This window comes from Mobula birostris, chromosome 14, assembly GCF_030028105.1.
Source record: "Mobula birostris isolate sMobBir1 chromosome 14, sMobBir1.hap1, whole genome shotgun sequence".
Taxonomy (NCBI): Eukaryota; Metazoa; Chordata; class Chondrichthyes; order Myliobatiformes; family Myliobatidae; genus Mobula; species Mobula birostris.
This window is the reverse complement of record NC_092383.1, coordinates 35,289,485-35,309,875: the sequence shown is the minus strand read 5'-3', so window position 1 is coordinate 35,309,875 and position 20,391 is coordinate 35,289,485. Positions and strand designations below refer to the sequence as shown.

The window sequence follows — 20,391 nt, the reverse complement described above, 5'->3', positions numbered from 1 at the left end:
TAAGTTTGTGGCCTAAGATAGAGAGAGTCAATTTTAGAAAACCCAGCACATTTATTTTTCCTACATTTACATACTTAGTCCAGCAGACATACAGCATACGGATCCCTTCTTTGTAGAAGTTGGCGTCTTGGACCTCCAGAAAGTGGTCCACAGCAGGGGTGATTGATAAGTTTGTGGCCTAAGGTAGAAGGGGATGAGTTATTAACATCAAACTTTCTGCATTTTCACTCAAAGAGTTGGACTGCATGTGTGTGTAACAAGAGCTGTATAACTCATCTCCTTCTACCTTCGGCCACGAACTTATCAATCACCCCTGCTGTGGATCACCTGGAGGTCCAAGACGCTCTCATTATATGCATGTGCAGTTCAACTCTTTGAGTGATAATGCAGAAAGTTTGAAGTTAATAACTCATTTCCTTCTACCATAGGCCACGGACTTATCAATCACCCCTGCTGTGGACCACTTCTACAAAGAAGGAATCCGTATGCTCCACGACTGCTGGACTAAGTGTGTACATGTAGGAGGGGACTGTGTTGAAAAATAAATGTGCGAGGTTTTCTAATATTGACTCCTTCTACCATAGGCCACAAACTTATCAATCACCCCTCATAAATGTACACCACCGTTTGTGGCTTCAGTGCCCTGCTTATTTCTCTCTCAATCTTTATATTCAGTCTGGAGGATCACCTGGTTCAATGTGGAGTACAGATACCTAAAAAATGAGGTGTCAATCTGATGAAACTGCCATGCACGATTTTTTTATGTTAAATTGTAAAACATAGGATGAAATAGACGAGGCTAAGAAATCCAACAGTCTACAGATCAGAATGAAACTCTGGAATTTTTGTTAAATCTAGTTTTGAGCAGTGATGGAAAATTAATGGGTGAATATCCCCAACCTTAACAATGGTGTTTCAACAGTGAGAGTACTCATGACAAGCCAATTGGCATGCAATGGTCAGCAGATGATCCATCGCGGCTTTCTTCAGAGATGCCTACAGACACAGAAGCTACCTGTTGTCAAGCCGATTACGTATCCACAATTTAGGATGATGGATGAAACGGAAGTCTAGCAGGCTGCTTTATCTTGGATGGTTTTGAACTTGGATGTTCTTGATCTGTTCAGTTCACTTCATATGATAGCAAATGACTGAGAGCACCAGATAAAAAGGCAGTGGGAGCAAACAATGTCCAGCTGTTTGCATTTATCAAACTGCCTTGCCTCAAGTTATGTTGTTCCAGGACAATTAGAACATAAACATCTACCCCATAGTGTGGAAGATGACCAAGATTCACAAAAAACAGGAAAAATCCAATGTGACTAATTGCATCCCCAGTTCATCTATTCTCAGTCATATGCAAAATGATAGATCACAAATAATTTGCAAACTGATTCTCCTTTTGAGGCTTGTTATGTCTACTTGGGTCAGGATGATCGTAGCCTTGGTCCAAACATTAACCAGAGTGTTGACTGCCAGAGGTAATATTGACTATCTGTCCTTGACATCAAGGTATCATTTGAGTGAAACATCCAGAAATTAGGATAATGGAAGTCAGTGCAAATGAAAAGGAAAGTATTCCAATGGTAGAGCTATACTTCACAAAGGTGTGGTTGTTGGAATTTGATCTTGGAGTATTAGGGACTGAAGCAGTTGCACAATATTCAGTACACAAGGCTCTAGTACAGGAGATTCTCAGGATCATGTTCAAGGTCCAGACATGTTCAGTTGTTCCATCTTTAGGTCAGATGTTTGCTGATGTTTACACAATGTTCAATCCATTCACAACTTCTCAGGAAGCCAAGAATACATGCTTGCATGCAACCAGACCTAGATGGATTGAAAAATGGCAATTAACATTTGTGACACTAAAGTGCCAGGTATTGACCATTTCTGACAAGAGAGACATTTAATCATTTAATCTTAATATTCAATGTTATTGCAACACCATCAACATTCTCAGAGTTTACCAGTAAGCAGAAACTCAGCTGGATCTATCAATTTAATGTGCAGAGGGTGAGTACTGTGCGGCTGATTCAGTCCCTAATACCCCATGATATGACATTTCCCACTCGCTACGCTGAATGCACCTCCAACAACATTCAAGAAGCTCAACACCATCCATGATAAAGCAGCCTGTTAGACCTTCATCTCATCAATCACCCTAAATTGTGGACACACAATTGTCTTGATGGCAGGAAGCAGGGAGTAATAGATAAATGTTGTTTCTTGGAATGGAAGCCCATGACTAGTGGTGTGGTTCAGGGGTCAGTACAGGGTCCATTGTTGCTTGTTATCTCTATCAGTAAATTGGATGAGAATGTGTAAGGCATGTTTAATAAATTTGCAGATGATACTAAAATTAGATCTTTTTCCTTGGAATGTAGGCAACTGAGAGATGATCTTTTAGAGGTGTATAAAATCCTGAGAGGCATATATAAGGTTCAATTCACCAAGTCTTATATCCAGGACTGGGGAATCAAGGATTAGAGAGCAGAGGCTTAAAATGAGAGAGGAGTATTAATTGGAGTTTGAAGGGCAACTTTTTTACAAGGATGGTGGTATGTAAATGGATGGGCTGCCAGAGAAAGTGGTAGAGGTGGATAAAATAACAACTTCACAAAGTTGGTTGGACACTTACATGGGTAGAGAAGTTTTAGAAAACTCTGAGCCAAATGTGGGCAGATGAGATTAGCTTAGATGAGCATCTTGGTCAGCGTGGACCAATTAGGTCAAAGGGACTGTTTCCATGCTGTATCACTCTATAAATGTTCATTTCCTTCATTGCTTATGCATTGACTGCAATGTGCATAAAAGCAGTAGATGCAAGGAAATACACCACTTCCAGGTTTTCTTTCAAATCACATATCTTGCTGTGTTGGAAGTTCTTCTTTGTTACTGCATCTAAATCCTGGACTTCACTACCCAACAACATCATTGTAGTGCTTCAGAAAAGTGGCCCACCATTACCTTCTTTAGAATGGGTAGAGATATCCATTGCCTGTAACTTCACATTTCCCGAAGTGTTGAAAAGATAGCTCCTTCCCTGACGATGAATAAAGAAATACGATTAGTGGCAGTTTCAAATGGGTACTTATTCCCCCAAACTTATATTATGAGCACAAGCAGCTTCTAGTTCAATGCAGAAGGCTGATTTGCACTGATTATAAACTGTGCTTAAAAATTCCACCACCTTTTACACCAATTACACTAAATACTCCCAAATTTGTTTGAAGAAGCGAGCATATTGAGCAGAAACTAACTCAACTAGATTCAAAGTTCAAAGTAAATGTATTATCAAAGTATGCATATTTTACCATGTACTACATTGAGGGTTATCTTCTTTCAGGCATTCACAGGGGGGGAATGAAAAAACTACAGTAGAATTTATGAAGGATGATACATAAACAGTCATGGCTGACAAGCAGCTAATGTGCAAAAGAAAACAAACTGTGCAAATAAAAATGAGTCCTGACGAAGGGTCTCGGCCCGAAACGTCGACTGTACCTCTTCCTAGAGATGCTGCCTGGCCTGCTGCGTTCACTAGCAACTTTGATGTGTGTTGCTTAAATAAAAGTTAAGTCCTAATTGTAGGAGCAAGAAGAGGGCATGACCTGGATGGTGTGTTTTCTTTGATGATGCTGCTTTCTTGTGGAAGTGCCTCATGTAAATGTATTCATTGGTGGAGAGGGCTTCACCTGTGATGGACTGGGCTGTGTCCACCACCTTCTGTAGCCTTTTCTGTTCATGGGTATTGGTGCTTCCACACGATGCAGTGATGCAACCAGTTAGGATACTCTCCACTGTGCATTTATAGAAGCTTACTAAAGTTTTTGGTGACAGGCCAAGTCTCCGCAAACTCCTAAGAAAGTAGAAGTGCTGTAATGCCTTCTTTGTGATGATATTTATGTGCTAGTCCCAGGACAGATCCTCTGATACGTTAACATCAAGGTATTAAAAGCCACTGACCCTTTCCACCTCCGTTCTCTGAATGAGGACTGACTCGTGAAACTCTGACTTCTTCCTTCTGTATTCAATAATAGCTTCTTTGGTTTTGCTGATGTTGAGTGAGAAGTTGTTGCTGTGATACCATCCAACCAGATTTTCAGTCATTTTCCTATATGCCAATTTGTCACCACATTTGTTTCGATTAACAACAGTGGTGTCATTTGGTGTTGAAGCTGCACTTAGCCACATGAACACAAGTATAAAGTGAATAGAGCAGGGGGTTAAGCACACAATCCTGTGGTGTACTTGTGCTGATGGTAAAGGTAGAAGAGAGGTTGTTGCCAGTCTACACTAACTGGGGTCTGTCAGTGAGGAAATCAAGGATCCTATTGCACACTGTGCTAGTGAGCCCCAAGATTTGGAGCTTAGTGATGAGTTTCATGGGGATGTTAGTGTTGAATATTGAGGTGTAGTCAATGAAGAGCATCCTGACATATACATCTTCATTCTCCACGTGTTTCAGAGCTGAGTGAAGAGCCAATGAAATGGTATCAGCTGCTGATCAGTTGTGAAGGTAGGCAAACTGGAACCAATCCATGTCACTCCTAAGACAGGCCTTGATTTGCTTCATGACCAACCTCTTAAGTACAAATAATTTAAAAAAATCTGAATTGTGCTCAGCAATATTTTATACTTTTTGCAGGACAATGTTTGGAAGAGAGCATGAAATTACTACTCACACCTTCCTCGATATCCATCGGGCTGAAGAAGACCCAAACCATTGGATAATTGTCACTGGGGATCCCAGAGTTCCTCATGGAATCATGGTTCATATGCCTCCACCTGTTCGTAAAAACCCAGAAACAAAGAAAACGCACAGCCAGGAGTCATCTGACTGCTTCACTCAAAAATAAACCTCATTTGTTAATATCACATACCCTCTGATCAACCATGATTTATTTGAATAGAAATATTTCAGTTCTCCTTCCCAAACCTGAATTTATCTTTAATCAGCTGGATTATTCCTTTTATCAGCTTCATTTTCATAGTGTGCTGAATTTAATCAATCGAACTATGTCCATGGAAACTTCTACAATTTGTGCAGAATGTCAGAATGTTCACTTTAATTACAATCTAACAATGAATGAGAGGCAAAGGTAAAATAATGACAAATATGTTCTCTAGGAAACCAGCTGAATGTATTTTGTTATCTATGTCGCTAAATAAATGTTAAAGTGTAGTAACATGTGCTCAGATTTGTAGCTTGACTGTCTTAATAGTGGGTTGTTAATGAGAGTAATTCTAAAGCTCAAAGAGCAAATGATCTTCTGGACATTTTGCTACAACTTGTGGTTGAGTGAGGTCACATCCAATAGCAGTGCCACCCCTCAATCCTTGATCTCCTCACAATACCCACACCACACAGAATTGTATTTGCCAAAGGTGATAGTAGATTGGCCTACAGGAAATGAGAACACAAAAATTCTGCTGTTTGACCAATTAAAGTTGCGTTGCAAGTAGATAGAAATAAGACCGTAAGACTTAGCGCAGAATTAGCCCATTTGGCCCATGAAGTCTGTTCCATCATTTGATTATGACTGATTTATTTTCCATTTTCCTGCCTTCTCCACATAACCTTTGATTCCCTTACTAATCAAGAAGCTCCACTTTAAATATACACAATGACTTGTTCCCCATGACCATCTGTGACAATGAATTCCACAGGTTCACCATCCTATCACTAAAATTAATTCTCATCACTGTTCTAAAGGGACATCTTTCTATTCTGAGTCTGTGTCCTCTGGTCTAGACTGTTCCACTATTGGAAAAATTCTCTCAACATCCACTTTATCTAGGCCTTCCAATATTGAGTAGGTTTCAATGAGATCCCCACCTCATTCTTCTAAACTCCAGCAAGTACAGAACCAAAGTCATCAAGCACTCCTCATGCTTTAACCCTTTCATTGCCAACATCATTCTTGCGAATCTCCCCTGGACCCTCAGTAGTGCTGGAATATCCTTACTCAGATTAAAAAAGAAATCAACCGGCTTACAGTCCTCCGAATATAGTCAGACCATTGCCTTATAAAGCCTCAGCATGCAATGTAGCAAACATTAAGGCTATTCATTCCAGCTAGTCAATGGGAATGTCAATACTCTACACAAGCCTTCTAGTGTCTTTTACCTACTAGTTTTTCTTCCTGCCTTATGAAAATGAGTTCAGATTGTGACAGTCCTTTGGGCAAAGTTCTCTTGAATTCTTTTGGTTTATTAGAACTAGTAAATTTGATTTTGCTGTAATTGAATTTCTTAGCTTTTTGGAACTCCAGGAGCAAGATTTTGTGGGATCTGAATCAGGTTAGATAAGCTGCAGTTGTGTCTCAACTCAGTCTTAATGTCTTTTACTCAGCTGGTCCCATAATTTCAAGGATGACCCGTTCCCACTCCAATTCTGTGGGTTTGGAGGTGAAAGCAATTAAGACATCAATGTTTTAGATGTGGGGCTGTCTGACACCAGTTTATTTACTATGCTATTAGATTTGGATGATGCTTGTGAAGACAATATTGGTGGCATCTCTCTGGAGCTAGCTCTAGCTAACCTAGGTCTCACAAGTAACCGGAGGTCAGAAATCACTGCTTCCCAATAGATGATGAATTTGTGACAGGTAGTTACTTGTAAATAAAACATGAGTAATAACCGAGGACCAAAACTAATCTCTGAGGCATGTTGCATCTTTCCAGCCTCAGAAATTGCCCATTATTTCCAGTTCTCTGAGATCTAGTGGAGATGGACCAATTGCAGGAGAATATGAGTGGGGCAGAGGGAGGTAGTGGGTTATGTGTTGAAACATGCCTGAACCCATAAAACCTGAACTCTGATCCCTATCTCTCTGCAGGGGAGAGAAGAGAAGGTGGTATAGGAAAGGAAGAGTTGAGTCCTTCGTATCTAGCCTGTACAGGTGATCTAGAGAGAATGATTTGTTTTTTGGTTACGCCTTGCATCACACCTGCTTTAGACAGAGCAGGCTGGTGAAAGAGGCCCAACACTGATGAGCTTCCGATCACGTTTGCTGATTTAACATCAGTGTGTGTATTTGACCTACTGCAGGCTCGGGAGTGTAAGTATTTCTCTTTGACTTGACTGTCTCGCAGCCTGTGGACCCCATAGAAGGTGGCAGGAAGTATGTCTAAATTTAATTTGGAGCCCGGAGGGAAATATTGCTGCAGAATGAGGAATTGTTGTTATTTTACTGGAGATTTTTTATTTGCAGCTTTCCAAAGAAACCTGCAAGAATGTTCCAGTAAAGAGAAATGAAGAGGGTCAGAAGCCATTCTATAAACAAGGAGGTCGAGTGACTTGGAATGCCAGTGAGCAACCTTGTGCGGTCTGCACCAGGGAGTCTGAAGTGAAGCGTACCACAGGGCAGGTATCAACGACCAGAAAAGCACAAAGAACCACTGTTAATAAAAAAATCTTGATGGAAGCAAGGATTTTCAAGTGTGGTCACAACATGCTAAACCCATAAATATCCTAGAAAGCACTATAACTGTGCATTCTGTTTCTAGATGCCTACACTTCAGCAATGCGATCCCATCCCCTACTGCCATCTGTGGCTGCAGTCTGCCTCAGCCGGATAACCAATAGTATAAATGATTAATTGAGACATTAAACTGAGGCCTGTATACTCTTTCAAAAGGATGTAAAAGATCCCTTGGCACTATTTTAAAGAAAGAGTGGGTGAGTTCTTCCCAATATGTTGGCTTTTTAAGAGCCGTCAAACCCCATCGCTAAAAGAAACGGATTATTGGGTTGCAATTCATTTGTTGTTTGTGGGAGCTCGTTGTGAAAACATTGGTTGCTTGTAGCACCAAGGATTGTATTGGCTTCAAAGTACCTTTGGTCTTGGTGAAGTGAAGAAAGGTGTGATATAATTGAAAGCCTTTACTTCTCCCTACTCATTCGCTCAGGAGCATAAAGCATCACAAAGTTAAACCTGAAATTTTTTAATGGAAAAATGCTAAGTTTATTTGTTGATGGAAATGGAAAGATTTGCAAGGTTGCACATTGTTCGTCCTGCTTGTGACACCCCCAGAGAAACCCCATCTGAATGGCTTTCTATGCTCTCAGCTCTTGCCTTATTTTTGTCGATCATTTAATTAAATGCAGAGAGAGAATAGCAAAAAAAAATTAAAAATGAGAGAAAATCAGAGAGAGAAAAAAATATATTCCATTTTATCAGTGGTTTACAGCTTTATAGAGTGAAGGAAGGGGAACAATGGCAAAGTGGCAGCAGGGGAAAGTAAGACCTCAGCTGGTCAGGCACCGTACATGGAGAGAGGATAATAGTTTCTCATTGGAACTGGGAATAAATAGAGTTTCAGATGGATAGGAAGGGAGATGTGCAGGAGAAAATTAAGGGGAAATTATGTGGTAGGACAAACCAGAATGATTGGATAATTTAAAGAGTGATAACACTGGGTGACAAAAGCCTATGAATATGGAACAGTTCCTTGAGATGATCAGAGGAATATGGAGTGAGCACAGGAGAAAATGACATCAGTTTACCGCGCCTCCAGTTTTTATTTTAGGAAGGTAGGAAGTAAGAGCATTTATTGCTCATTTCTGTTGCCCTGATAAGGCTGAAAAGCTTTGAACCAACACTCTACAGAGGGTAAACAGTGCGTGTGGCATTGAGGAGCAAGCACAGCTGGTTCCCCTTTCTCAAGAAAACGACAGAGACTGTTGAGTTTTATGACAATCTGGGAGTTTTCCCTGTCACTTTTTTTCTTGGACATATAAGCAAACTACCTGATTTATTAAATTCATTTTCACAACATAGTTTACAAAGTTTTGAACTCATGAACTCTGGAGTGATTCCAGGACCCTAACCATTCACTTGTGCAAATAATTATAGGAAGTGGAACCCATCAAACCAGTCATTGAGAGTGCTGCTGAAGAAATGACCAAGGACCACAGAGAGTTAGCAAAGACCTTCTCTAGCTAGAGACACAAAAGATTGTTCATTTCCCTTCTTAGGTGCTGTCTAACCTGCTGAGTTTCCCCAGTTTTTTGTTTGTTACTCTTCTTTGGTCAGTCTATCAACAAGTGCCATGGAGGCAAGAATCTGCATTAACATGATTGACTATATTGGGAACTAGATGAACAAGTACCTAGATAAAGTCACACAGAGGACTGGTGAAAAGGAGGTCCCCAACCAGCAGACTTCCAACTTTGCAATTCAAGAGAATTACAGGTACAGGTAGACGTGAATTCTGGACAACCAATCGCATGTCAAAACATCAACAAACCTAGATATGCAGCTGCCCAATGCAGAACAGTCATCTGCAAGAATTGCAAAGCAAGAAGGCTACCAGACCAAGGAAAGCAAATGCTGCAACCTGTGTGGGTGGCAGGCAACCTCTACCTATATACATGTAATGGGTAGGGCAGAGCTGACAACATCCCCTGAGGATTACTAACACCTCCCATCCCTTTGCCAAGACTCCAGCAAAAAGCAAGACCAGGAGAAGTGAGGAAAATCTGACCACCTGAAGCTGGGAAGCCCTTGGCTCCTTCCCCAGGAACGATGCAGAATGCACCAGCCAATATGCAGAAGGCCTCTGGTAACAACAGAAGTGGGAAGAAAAGACAGATGTCAGCAACCTCTCCTCTTCTGAAGATGAAACTCACTGATGCAGCACACTTCACAGGCAGAGTAATATGAAGGAGGCAGGGAACCCCAGTCAGCAACACCAGCAACCCAGGAACAGCTTCTTCCACTCTGCCATCAGATTTCTGAATAGTCCATGAACCCATGAATACTCATGCCATTCATACTTACACTGCATTAGTAAAAAGAAAACAGAATGCAGAATGATAGAGAAATTAAAAAAGAATTCCAGAAAAGGTGCTGTATTCATCCTAGGTAGTGTTATAACATGCGGCTCAGTGCTCTGAGAGAAACATGAACTGTTGCTAGGAGATCACCAACATGAGAAAAGATGCACTTCAGACAGCCCAAACTTGTTCGTCTTCCAGTGTAAGGATTACATGCTGAGGGATGCTCTGAAGTCCAGTTCAGCCATTACAAAGATTCTGTAAGAAAGGGTCCCTGTCTATGGTCCTGCTGTCAGTAGACGCTGAGCAGCTGGGACCTGTGTAACAGCTTTTCAACAGCTCCTCAAGTGCTTCAAGGGGGCTCTGTTTAAGGAAGAGTTGTGAATAGCATTTTTACATTGTGAGAAAATATATTGATGTTTCAATGACTATAAACACATGTCCTGGTTACATATACTGTATATATTATGAATAAAATATATTTTTTGAAAAAAAAATTGCTTGACCTCTGCAGTGATGAAACTGGACTCCTGCTGCCCTGCAGTTCTTTCCTTTGACAAGAATGCTGAAGTAGTGAAAACATTTTATTCGCGAAGTTTGATTCTTAAGACTCAACATTTTCCTGTAAGATATTGCCATAGATCAATGAATAATTTCCTGCATGATTATAAATCAGCAATGTTGGAACTGACCTGTATGTTAACTCTGTTTCCTTTCCCATAGGTGCTGCTTAATTTGAGTGTTTGCAACATTGTCTATATTTCATTATCTCTGAACGGAGACCTGAGGGCCACTAATATAAACAAAAAATGCTGGAGATACCCGGCAGGTCGGGCAGCAGCTGTGGAAAGAGAAACAGTTAATATTTCGAAGTTGTACAGCCATAGAGAGATACAGCACAGAATCAGCCTTTCAAATTCAAAGTACATTTATTACCAAAGTATATATGCATAATACAAACTTGAGATTCATCTCCTTACAGGTAGCCACAAAACAAAAACACCCCAGCAGAACTCATTAAAAAAGATTAGATTAGATTATGAGGACACTCAGTCCTCGTTTATTGTCATTTAGAAATGCATGCATTAAAAATGATATGATGTTCCTCCAGAAAGATATCACAGAAACACAGGACAAACCAAGACTAACTGACAAAAACCACATAATTATAACATAGTTACAACAGTGCAAAGCAATACCATAATTTGATAAAGACAGACCATGGGCACGGTAAAGAAAAGATAATCAAACACCCAATGCGCAGACAGAAAAAAAAACACAAACAATAAAAGTAAGCAAATTGCATTTGGAAGTGAAGTTTTATGAACAACACAAACCCAGGCATCACTGCAGACTGAGCAGTCCACAGTCTCAGTTCATCGCAGAGCTGAGTAAACGTTGTGGAGCAGTGAGCAGAACCCTGCAGAACTAGGCAGAACTGACCCAACCCTTGCCTCCGGTCCCACCACTCTGGCCCAGTGCTTAAATCTGGCCCAGTGCTTAAATTGATCAGATGTTGGTATTTTCCTCGATCCCGCCCCCGCGCGCCTCTGCACGCCTCTCCATTGTTAGCATTGATTGTTATGAATGAAGTGTTTAGTATTTTGTTTTGTTTGTTGTTTGTTGTTTAGTAGTTTTCTTTGTTTTGTATTTTGCCACTGATAAGTAGTCGCTGGTCATCACCAGTGCCATCTTAAACAGCGCAGTACTCCCTGCCAACCAGCCGCCACTCTTTTACACTCACCCTACATTCATCCCATATTCTAGTCAGCTCCCTCCACATTCCCTCCATCTACAGACTAGAGGCAATTCATCATGACCAATTAACCTACCAACCCGCACACGTTTGAGGGGTGGGGAGAAGCCAGAACTCCAGGAGGAAACCCATATGATTGGGGGAGAACTCCACACAGACAGGAGCCGAGATTAGGATTGAACCAGGGTCGCTGCCACTGTGAGGCAGTGGCTCTACAAGCTGCACCTTCTCACCCTCTCATGTTCCCTTTACTCCATCACTAAAGCTAGTGCCTTCACCATCAAGGCTCTGGAATCTGAAATGCACAATGCTATATCTTTCATTCTCCTTTAACCTGCTCCTTACAACCTCCATCTTTATACTTCCCTTCTACTATCTCCTTTTGCTTAGTATCAAATCTTGTCCCTTTATTTACCTGTAGATTTCTTCCTGCATTAAATGTGCCATGTAAAGTGTATGGCATTCCAGCACCTTGGAAATACAGCATGCTTAATACTATTAATATTTTGTTGGCTGGCTTTCAAACTATGTGCACCTAGGGTCATTTTTAATGGCCTAGCCACCTAAATCTGAACCTGAAGTTGCAAAAATCAGCGGGAGCATGGAATTAAAACTAGATAAATCAGTTTGGAAAATTGAGACTTGAACAAAGGGGCATAATTACAAGAAAAGGGACCAGCCACTCTAAACAGAAGTGTGTAGGAATTTCTTCTCACAGAGGGTGGTGAGTTCCTGCTTTCTCTCTGTCAGAGGTCTGTGGAGGCTAGCTCATTGGAAGTATTTATGTCATGGTCCGGTCCGTTGACTCCTTATTCTGGGTTTTCCTGTTTTCCCTTGTTCCACTGGGTGCCTTAATTGAGGCACCTGATTCTTGTTGTGGGCTGGTACATAAATACCTCTCAAACCAAGGATTCCCTGCTGGACTGTACCCTTCTCCTTCCTTCTGAAGCCTTGCTTGCATCCCTGTCAAGTTCAACCGCAAGAGTGAGACGGGAGCCTTGCCACGCCAAGATAAGGAACTATCTATCACTGAGTTTGGAACTATCTCTTTATGCCCCAGCGTTTAGTGTCCATGTCAAAGAAGAGTCCCGGCCCTAGGACCTGTTCGCAAGGAGGGGTCCTGGCTCTGTGTTCTGTGTTCCTGTGTTCCAAGTTCCATGCGCTGTGTTCCAGTCTTGTCCAAGTCAAGGCTTCCTGTTCTCGTCCAGTCCATGTGCCTTGTCCAGTCCTGGAGTCCCTTGGCAGTTTACTTCGGCAAGTATCCTCAGCAGTCATCCTAGCCTTGCATCCTTGAAAGGGTCCCGGCCCTGCGTCCTAGAAAGCATCCTAGCCTTGCATCCTAGAAAGGGTCCTGGCCCTGCGTCCTAGAAAGCATCCTGGCCTTGCATCCTAGAAAGGGTCCTGGCCCTGCGCTCCAAGGAGGAGTTCTGGAGCCTAACCAAGCTGAGTCCAAGAGCCACGTCCTGTCCTGGAGTACCTCGTCCTGCCCTGGAATACCTCATCCAGTCCATGTCCAAGGCTCTGAGCGTCCAGTCCATGTCCAAGACTCTGTGTTCCTGTGTTCCAAAACCAAGTCCTGGTGTTGTGTTCCAGCCCTGTCCAAATCTGAGCTTCGTGTCCTTATCTAGTTCCAGTTCCTTGCCCAGCCTGGTGCTGGAGATTCCCTGTCCTGTGCTGGAGATTCCCTGTCCTGTGCTGGGGTACCTTGTCCTGTCCTGTAGCCATGTCCTGTCCTTGCCAAGATCCTAGTCCCGAGTCCTAGCCTAGACCTGGGTTCCAGTTCCGAGTCAAGACCCAGGTTCCGGGTCCTTGTCCAGCCTCTGGTTCGGTCTTCTGTGTTCCTAGTCCAGGCTTGTCATTCCTAGTTCCCCGTCCGGGTCCCGTGTTTCTAGTCCAAGTCCTAGTCCTAGCTCAGGCCCTGTATCCTAGTGTTGTCCAGGGCCTGTGTCAATGTCCAGCGTCATTTCTTCCTGACTCCTCTTGCTTTCTTGATAAACCTTGTCCTGTTCCTAGTACTTCACTATCTGTGTCTTGCACTTGGGTCTGCTTCCAGCACCCCCCTCCCCTTATGACAATTTAATGTGGAGGTAGATATATTTTTGAAAGGTCAGAGAATTGAGGGCAACACTCACAACACGCTGGAGGAACTCAGCAGGTCGGGCAGCATCCGTGGAAAAGATCGGTCGACGTTTCGGGCCGGAACCCTGTTGCTTTGACCCCAGCATCTGCAGATTATTTTGTGTAGAGAATTGAGGGCTATGGGAACTGGCACAGAGGAGAAGCTGAGGCCAGTATGGATCAGCTATGGTCATGTTGAACAGTGGGACAGGGCTCAGGGGTCAGGTGGACTATTCCTGCTCCTGTTTTCATGTGTTCATGGAAGTGTACCTTGGAGATTAGCAGTCATTGGCTTATACGGACAGGCACTTGCTAACAGTGTACATTGGAGTAGTTATTCACCTTCCCAGCCAAGAATAGTCCATCTCTTACCTTCCAGTTTACAGGTCTCATCACTCCTTGTGAGGCACTTCTGCAGAGCCAGGCAGTTTTGAGATTCAGATAAAGAGCTTTATGCCCTCACTTATTAAAAAGGTCAAACACAGGAGTCAAAAGTAATCAAAGCTATTCTGAAACAATGAATTGGATGCTGAGGAGTCAGTTCCAGCAGCACTAAGATTAGGAGTGCAGAGTTGTAAAATGTAGGAGATTTATAGCAAGTAAGGAACAACTACAATTTGCATTTTTTAAAAAAGTTCCTTTAATACTGGAAAGCTTGGCTGACTCTGAAGACATTCTTTATGTAGAATGATCATGCTGTGGAATTCACTGGTAAGGTCAGTGGTTGAGGCAGACAGTGGGGGTGGATGTAGATTTGACTAGTACCGTGAATGAGCCCAGGAATGAATCAGTGCTCAGTTTACTTTTCCATTAAATCACTGCAGGTTATGAGTTTGATTCACTGTTGTGGCAAACTCCAATTTAACCTGGATTACAACGGCACAGAAGACTAGATTGGATACTGTGATATGGGAGCACCGTAGGTAAATGTCATTCCAACCGTCACATTTCTGTACTCCTATCGACAGATTGGGTCAAATAACCTAATTATTACCAGATTAAGATGTATCTTTGAGCTCCTCTTTAGGCTAATTAAATATGTGCAGAGAAAAGAATGCCCGCTTTGAGATTGCTGAGCATATTTCTGTCCATTTATATTTGATATAATATGAATATTGTTTTAATTATGAATAGATTTAGATGTGATTTGACCTCAATATGAAAAGCTCTAACAACTGGCTTAGAAGTATTAGATATGTATATAAAATATATTTACTAAGTTAGCAATGGAGCATCATTTGAGTTGGCCCTCAGCGTTAACCTCTGCATGTGGCCAGTTAACTGAATCACACCTCTGTGCTGGGTCTGTTTGCTTTGGGCTTTCCTTCCATGCTGTAATTCATAGCAGGTCTACCACTATATAGGATTTATTCAGAAACATCTGCCCAGAAGCGCTCTGGCAAACTCTATGAAAGGCGTTATTTACTTGCGTCAAGCAAGCCTGGCCGATCGGGGTGCTACAGAATCCTGGATGAATGATTTTCATTGAGCCCAGAAACGGGGTGAAGAACCCTGCTTTAAATCCCGTATCAGCACGACAGTGGCTGTTGCACCGAAAGAAAAAAAGGGTTTAAATGATGCAGGATTTGTTGACGAACTTTTCCCAATCTGACAACAGAGAGTTAAAGGGATTGATATCTTGGAGTCGGCTGAACGTCAGTGAAAGTCCCAGGGAGAGGCTGTGATTTCCCGTTCGTTTGTACTGGAGTCACAATCCGGTCCGGGCGCAGCAAAATAACACGGCTCTTTCACAAAGTGCAGCTCAATGGAAACGGCGGTATATGGAACAGCTTCTTCATACAGGACCTCCGACTAGGGAAAAGTAGAGGGGGAAAAAACCCTCAATTTCTAATCAGGCGTGAGGCTGGCTTTCGACAACCTCACTGTGAGCTGGAGTTTGGCCAGAAGCAAGCGACTAGTCATCAGATCTGATGTGACCGGGTAAAAACAGAAGCGGGAGAGGGACCTCCGCAGATGCTCGGGGAAAACTATCCAACGGAGGATAGAGAGAGGCGCTGGTTAAATGAAAGTGCGGCCAGGGTAAAACCTTTTCCTTAATTTCCTTCCGTAATATTGATAGAGAACTAACTTGTTTTGGAATCCGGGTGAAGAGAAATAGTTTGCGGTACTCACACAACGCTGTGATACTTTTCACTGTGGAGGTATAGGCGATGTGAAGTATATAGATCGCGGGTGTGAGGGCTCTGCTCTCGAGTGAGTGCCAGCACGGAAGAAAAGAGCTCGGAACGGGTGCAAAATGAATCAGTTGGATTCGCGTCGCCTCATCCTAAGAACTGTTGGTCTGAAGTTCGGCGCTGTGATTACATGCGTTCCGCTCAAACACTGCGGTCTCCCATGCCTCGCTACATCTTCTGAATGAAGTGATAAATCGAGGCCCCTTTAACTGTTCAGACAAATGTAACCGGGTTTAGTGAAAGGAGAGAGGGCAGCATTTGTCCTGGCCATCGCTCCTCCCGGAGTACAATCCCTTCTGCTGCCTGTTAGGGCATTATCCCCGTGACCGCGTGGGTTCCCTCCGAGTTCTCCGGTTTCCTCCCGCAGTCTAAAGACCTACCGGTTAGTGTGTTAACTGGTCATTGTAAATTAGGCTGGGGGATAGCTGGGCAAAAAAGCTAAAAGGGCCTATTCTGCGTTGTATCTCAATGAGTAAAATGCATTACAGAGTTAAGTATATATAAAATGCTGGAATAATTCAGCAGATCATCAGGCAGTATCTGTAGAGAGAGAGAGAGATTGAATAAAGATTCAGGTGGATGAGTTTAGTTTTCGATTTTCCTACATTTTCTGTTTTTATTTCTGTCAGCGCGCCTTATCTGACAGCTTCTAATGCGTTGTATAACTCTATAGGAGTTTATCACCATTCTCTGGGTGGTTTTTGATTGGTGATATCTCTGCCACAGTAATGATTTCAATGCTTACGCAGACTTGCTGCAGAGTGGCATAACTTGAATCCTCAGCTTCCTTCTTGTGCTCCTTAGTCTGGGATGCAGAGGTGGATTACAGAACTCCTGTTCTCCTCGACTGCTCAGGGCAGTCCAGCAATGAAACTGGTTTGACACGACACACACGGAAGGAACTCAGCAGGTCAGGCAGCATCTATGGTGAAAAATGGGCAGCTGAGATTTTGGGCCAAAGTCCAAATCTGAACTCAAGGATGATGGTCCATTTCCCTCAGTAGGTGCAGCTTATCCAGCTGAGTTGCTCCAGCTTTGTGGATGGTGCTATAAATTCAGCATTTGTAATCTCACGTGAAGCCAGTTCATTGTGCAGGAGTCATACAGAGATTCCTGATCATTATCAAAGTATGATCCTAAGGGTGAATCTGAACCAGGTGCAGGGAAGTGAGACTAGCTCAGTTGGGCACCTTGGTCTGTATTGACAAGTTGGGCTGAGGGGCCTGTTTCTGTGCAGTATAATTGTTTTCTTTTCAGTCCACCTGTTTGGTTTTCCAGGAAGTCCCTGCACTAGGATGGTGTGCCAGACTCCCAATTGCATGAAATTGGCTAGATAGACCAACTGGTGTTGTCATGTCCATTGTGGCTGGACATAACGCCATTCAACTATTGCAGTGCCATTTTGCTTCCTGCCTCGAATGGCCCAACCCAACTTTGAAGTTTCCAATTCATTCTCAGGTTCTTGCGGGAGTCATAACCAATGAAAGTCTTCCTGGAAGTCATAGTTCCAATTTTAAAATGGCTTTCCCACCAGAAGAAATTCTTGTCTATCTTAGCAAATCATTTATTTGATTTCAAGTTTGTGATAATCTTTTAGTTTTCAGCCAAGCCAGGGTTGGTGTGATAATGACAATAAGACAATAATTTTTAACTTCTTAACACCAACATTAAACTTCATAGAAACATAGAAAACCTACAGCACAATACAGGTCCTTCAGCCCAAAAAGCTGTGCCAAACATGTACTTACTTTAGAAATTACCTAGGGTTACCCATAGCCCTCTATTTTTCTAAGCTCCATGTACCCATCCAAGAGTACCCATAAAAGACCCTATTGTATCCGCCTCCACCATCGTTGGCAGCCCACTCCATACACTTACACTAAAATAACTTACCCCTGACATCTCCTCTGTACCTACTTACAAACATCTTAAAATGGTGCCCTCTTGTGTTAGTCGTTTCAGCCCTGGGAAAAAGCCTCTGACTATCCACACGATTAATACCTCTCATCATCTTATACTGTACACCTCTATCAGATCACCTCTCATCCCCCATCTCTCCAAGGAGAAAAGGCCTATTCTCATAGGGCATGCTCCCCAATCCAGGCAACATCCTTGTAAATCTCCTCTGCACCCTTTCTACAGCTTCCACATACTTCCTGTAGTGAGGTGACCAGAACTGAGCACAGTACTCCAAGTGGGGTCTGACCAGGGTCCTATATAGCTGCAACATTACCTCTCAGCTCCTAAACTCAATCCTATGACTGATGAAGGCCAATACACTGTATGCCTTCTTAACCACACAGTCAACCTGCGCAGCAGTTTTGAGTGTCCTATGGACTCGGACCCCAAGATCCCTCTGATCCTCTGATTTCTATAGACCAGAAAATATTTACAAGTTAGAATGATGAGATTTAATTTTTGGATAGATATTAACATGTTTACTGAATCACATCTGGATGACATACTTACTACTAAGGCCACAGCCAACTGGCAATGCAGATGGATAACTACTAACATGTGACCCAGGAAAGCATTTGCTGGAACATAGAGGGCTCAGTTTTAATTCTGAGTTTTATTGTTTTGGGCTGCAGTTGCCTATGGTGAAACCAGTATTTATTGCCCACTTATAATTGCCCAAGCAGATGGAGATGTTGTGCATTTTTGAACTGCTGCAGTTCTTCCAATAAAGATACTCTGCCTTTAATGGAGGGGTTCTTGCACCTATGCCCAGTGACAAGGAAGAACAAGTGATACACTCACAAGTTGGGACATCACATGACTTGGAAGGGAACTTGTGGGCCTGCTAGTCTTGCTCAGAGATAAAACATGTGGAAAGTGATGCTACACCAGCCTGGATGAGTAAGTGCTGTGCATTTTGGATATAGTACACACGAGTCACTGCAACAGTGGTGCAGGGAAGGAACATTTAGGGTAGTGGATGGGGTGTCAGTCAAGCAGCCAGCTTTGTCTTGAATGGTGTGGAGCTTGTTGAGCATTGATGAAGCTACCTGCACTCCTCCATTGCAAATAAACCTGTTCTATCAAAGTCCTGACTTGTGCCTTTCTGAAGAGGAAAAGGCTTTAGAGTGCTGGGAGGAATATCACTCATCACAGGAGACCCAGTCTCATGTAGCTATGGTAATTGAGTTGCTTTTCCAGTTTATCCTTTGGTCTTTGATGGTACCTAGGATGTTGATGGTGGAGGACTCAGTGATGATAATGCTCTTGAATATCAAGGGCATTGAATACGCTCTCTCTTGTTGGAGAACATTTATTTCCTAGTACCTTTTTGACACAAATGTCACGTCATTTAGTAAATTTGTAAACTGGTTTATTATTATTACTTTTACCAAGGTATTGTGAAAAGCAGGGCAATGAGGTGGCTCAAGGGGCAACAATAACAGGAGTCAGAATGAAGTGTTACAAATACGGAGAAAGTATGGTATTGTTTGATAACATTGGCCCATGCCTGAATGTTGTCTATGTTCTTACTCCAAACAGATGCGCAAGCTTCATTTGCTGAGGAATTACAAATGGAGCAGAACATTTGTTTAAACTGAGCAAACACCTCCATTTCTGATTTTAAGATGGAGGGATTCGAAGATGTTTGCCCTGAGGAACACACAAGTGATGTCCTGGGGTTGAAGTCATTGACATCTGACAAGAATCTTTCTTTCTGTGAGGTGTGACATGATCCATTTGATTTCATTTTGCTTTAATGCCCATTGACTTTGGGTTCACCCAAGGGCCTTGATACTACACTTGGTAAATGGCACCTAATTGCCAGGGGCAGTCATTCTTATCTCACTTCTGGAATTAAGCTTTTTGGTCCATTTTTGGACCAAAGCCATGATGAGGTCTGGAACCAAGCTGGGTGTTGTTGAGTAGGGCAGGTTATTGGAGTAAGTGCTACTTGATTGTATTGACAATGTCACCTTTGATCATTTTGCTGATAATTGAGAGTAAACCAATGGGGCAGCAGCCTGCAGTATGGATTTGATACTGCTTCAGGTGAGCAAGATAAACCCAGCCAATTGTCCACATTGTTAGGTAGATAACTGTGTTGTAACTGAATCAGAACTGTTTAGATGGAGAAACAGCTAGTTTTGGAGTTCAGGTCTTGAACATCCTCAAGAGGAAATTATCTGATTCCATAGCCTGTGTTGTATCCAGTACTCACAATGATTTCATGGAGTTCATCAAATTAGTTGTAGACTGGTTTACTGGAGTTGGGGTACCCCAGAGGGAGCTGAGATGATCGTCCACTTGCCCCATCTTGCTGCACATGGCTGTGAATTTTTTTCCTCCTCAGCATTTTAACCCCTCACGTGCTGGACCCACCATCACTGATGTGGGGAGGTTTGTGGAGCAGCCTCACTGAGTTGTTTAATTGGCCACCATCACCCTCATGGTATGACTGCAGAGATGTGATATGATCTGTTGACAGTGGGGTTGCTCAGATCTGTCCATTACAAGTGGTCTCTGCTGTTTGACAAATAGGCAGCCCTATGTTACATTTTGCAGTCCTAGGGTAC

The 20,391-nt window shown here is 42.6% G+C and overlaps 2 protein-coding genes across 5 annotated transcripts in view; both read left to right on the top strand.

The window, feature by feature from the left end:
- cfap161 (cilia and flagella associated protein 161) overlaps positions 1-5,167 on the top strand; it is a 51,332-nt gene extending 46,165 nt beyond the window's left edge. For 2 of the 3 annotated variants that reach the window (XM_072277723.1, XM_072277725.1), the window contains exon 7: positions 4,652-5,167. In XM_072277723.1, the coding sequence (XP_072133824.1) occupies positions 4,652-4,862 (211 nt within the window). In that variant the 3' untranslated portion in view covers positions 4,863-5,167. Of the gene's footprint in view, positions 1-428; positions 509-4,651 lie in introns of all 3 variants that reach the window. The other variant, XM_072277724.1, reaches the window with a different exon arrangement.
- Positions 5,168-15,434: 10,267 nt separating this feature from the next.
- il16 (interleukin 16) overlaps positions 15,435-20,391 on the top strand; it is an 86,439-nt gene continuing 81,482 nt past the window's right edge. Inside the window, exon 1 of one of the 2 annotated variants that reach the window (XM_072278351.1) lies at positions 15,435-15,701. In XM_072278351.1, coding sequence (XP_072134452.1) covers positions 15,636-15,701 — 66 coding nt within the window. In that variant the 5' untranslated portion in view covers positions 15,435-15,635. The remainder of the gene's footprint in view (positions 15,702-20,391) is intronic. The other variant, XM_072278350.1, reaches the window with a different exon arrangement.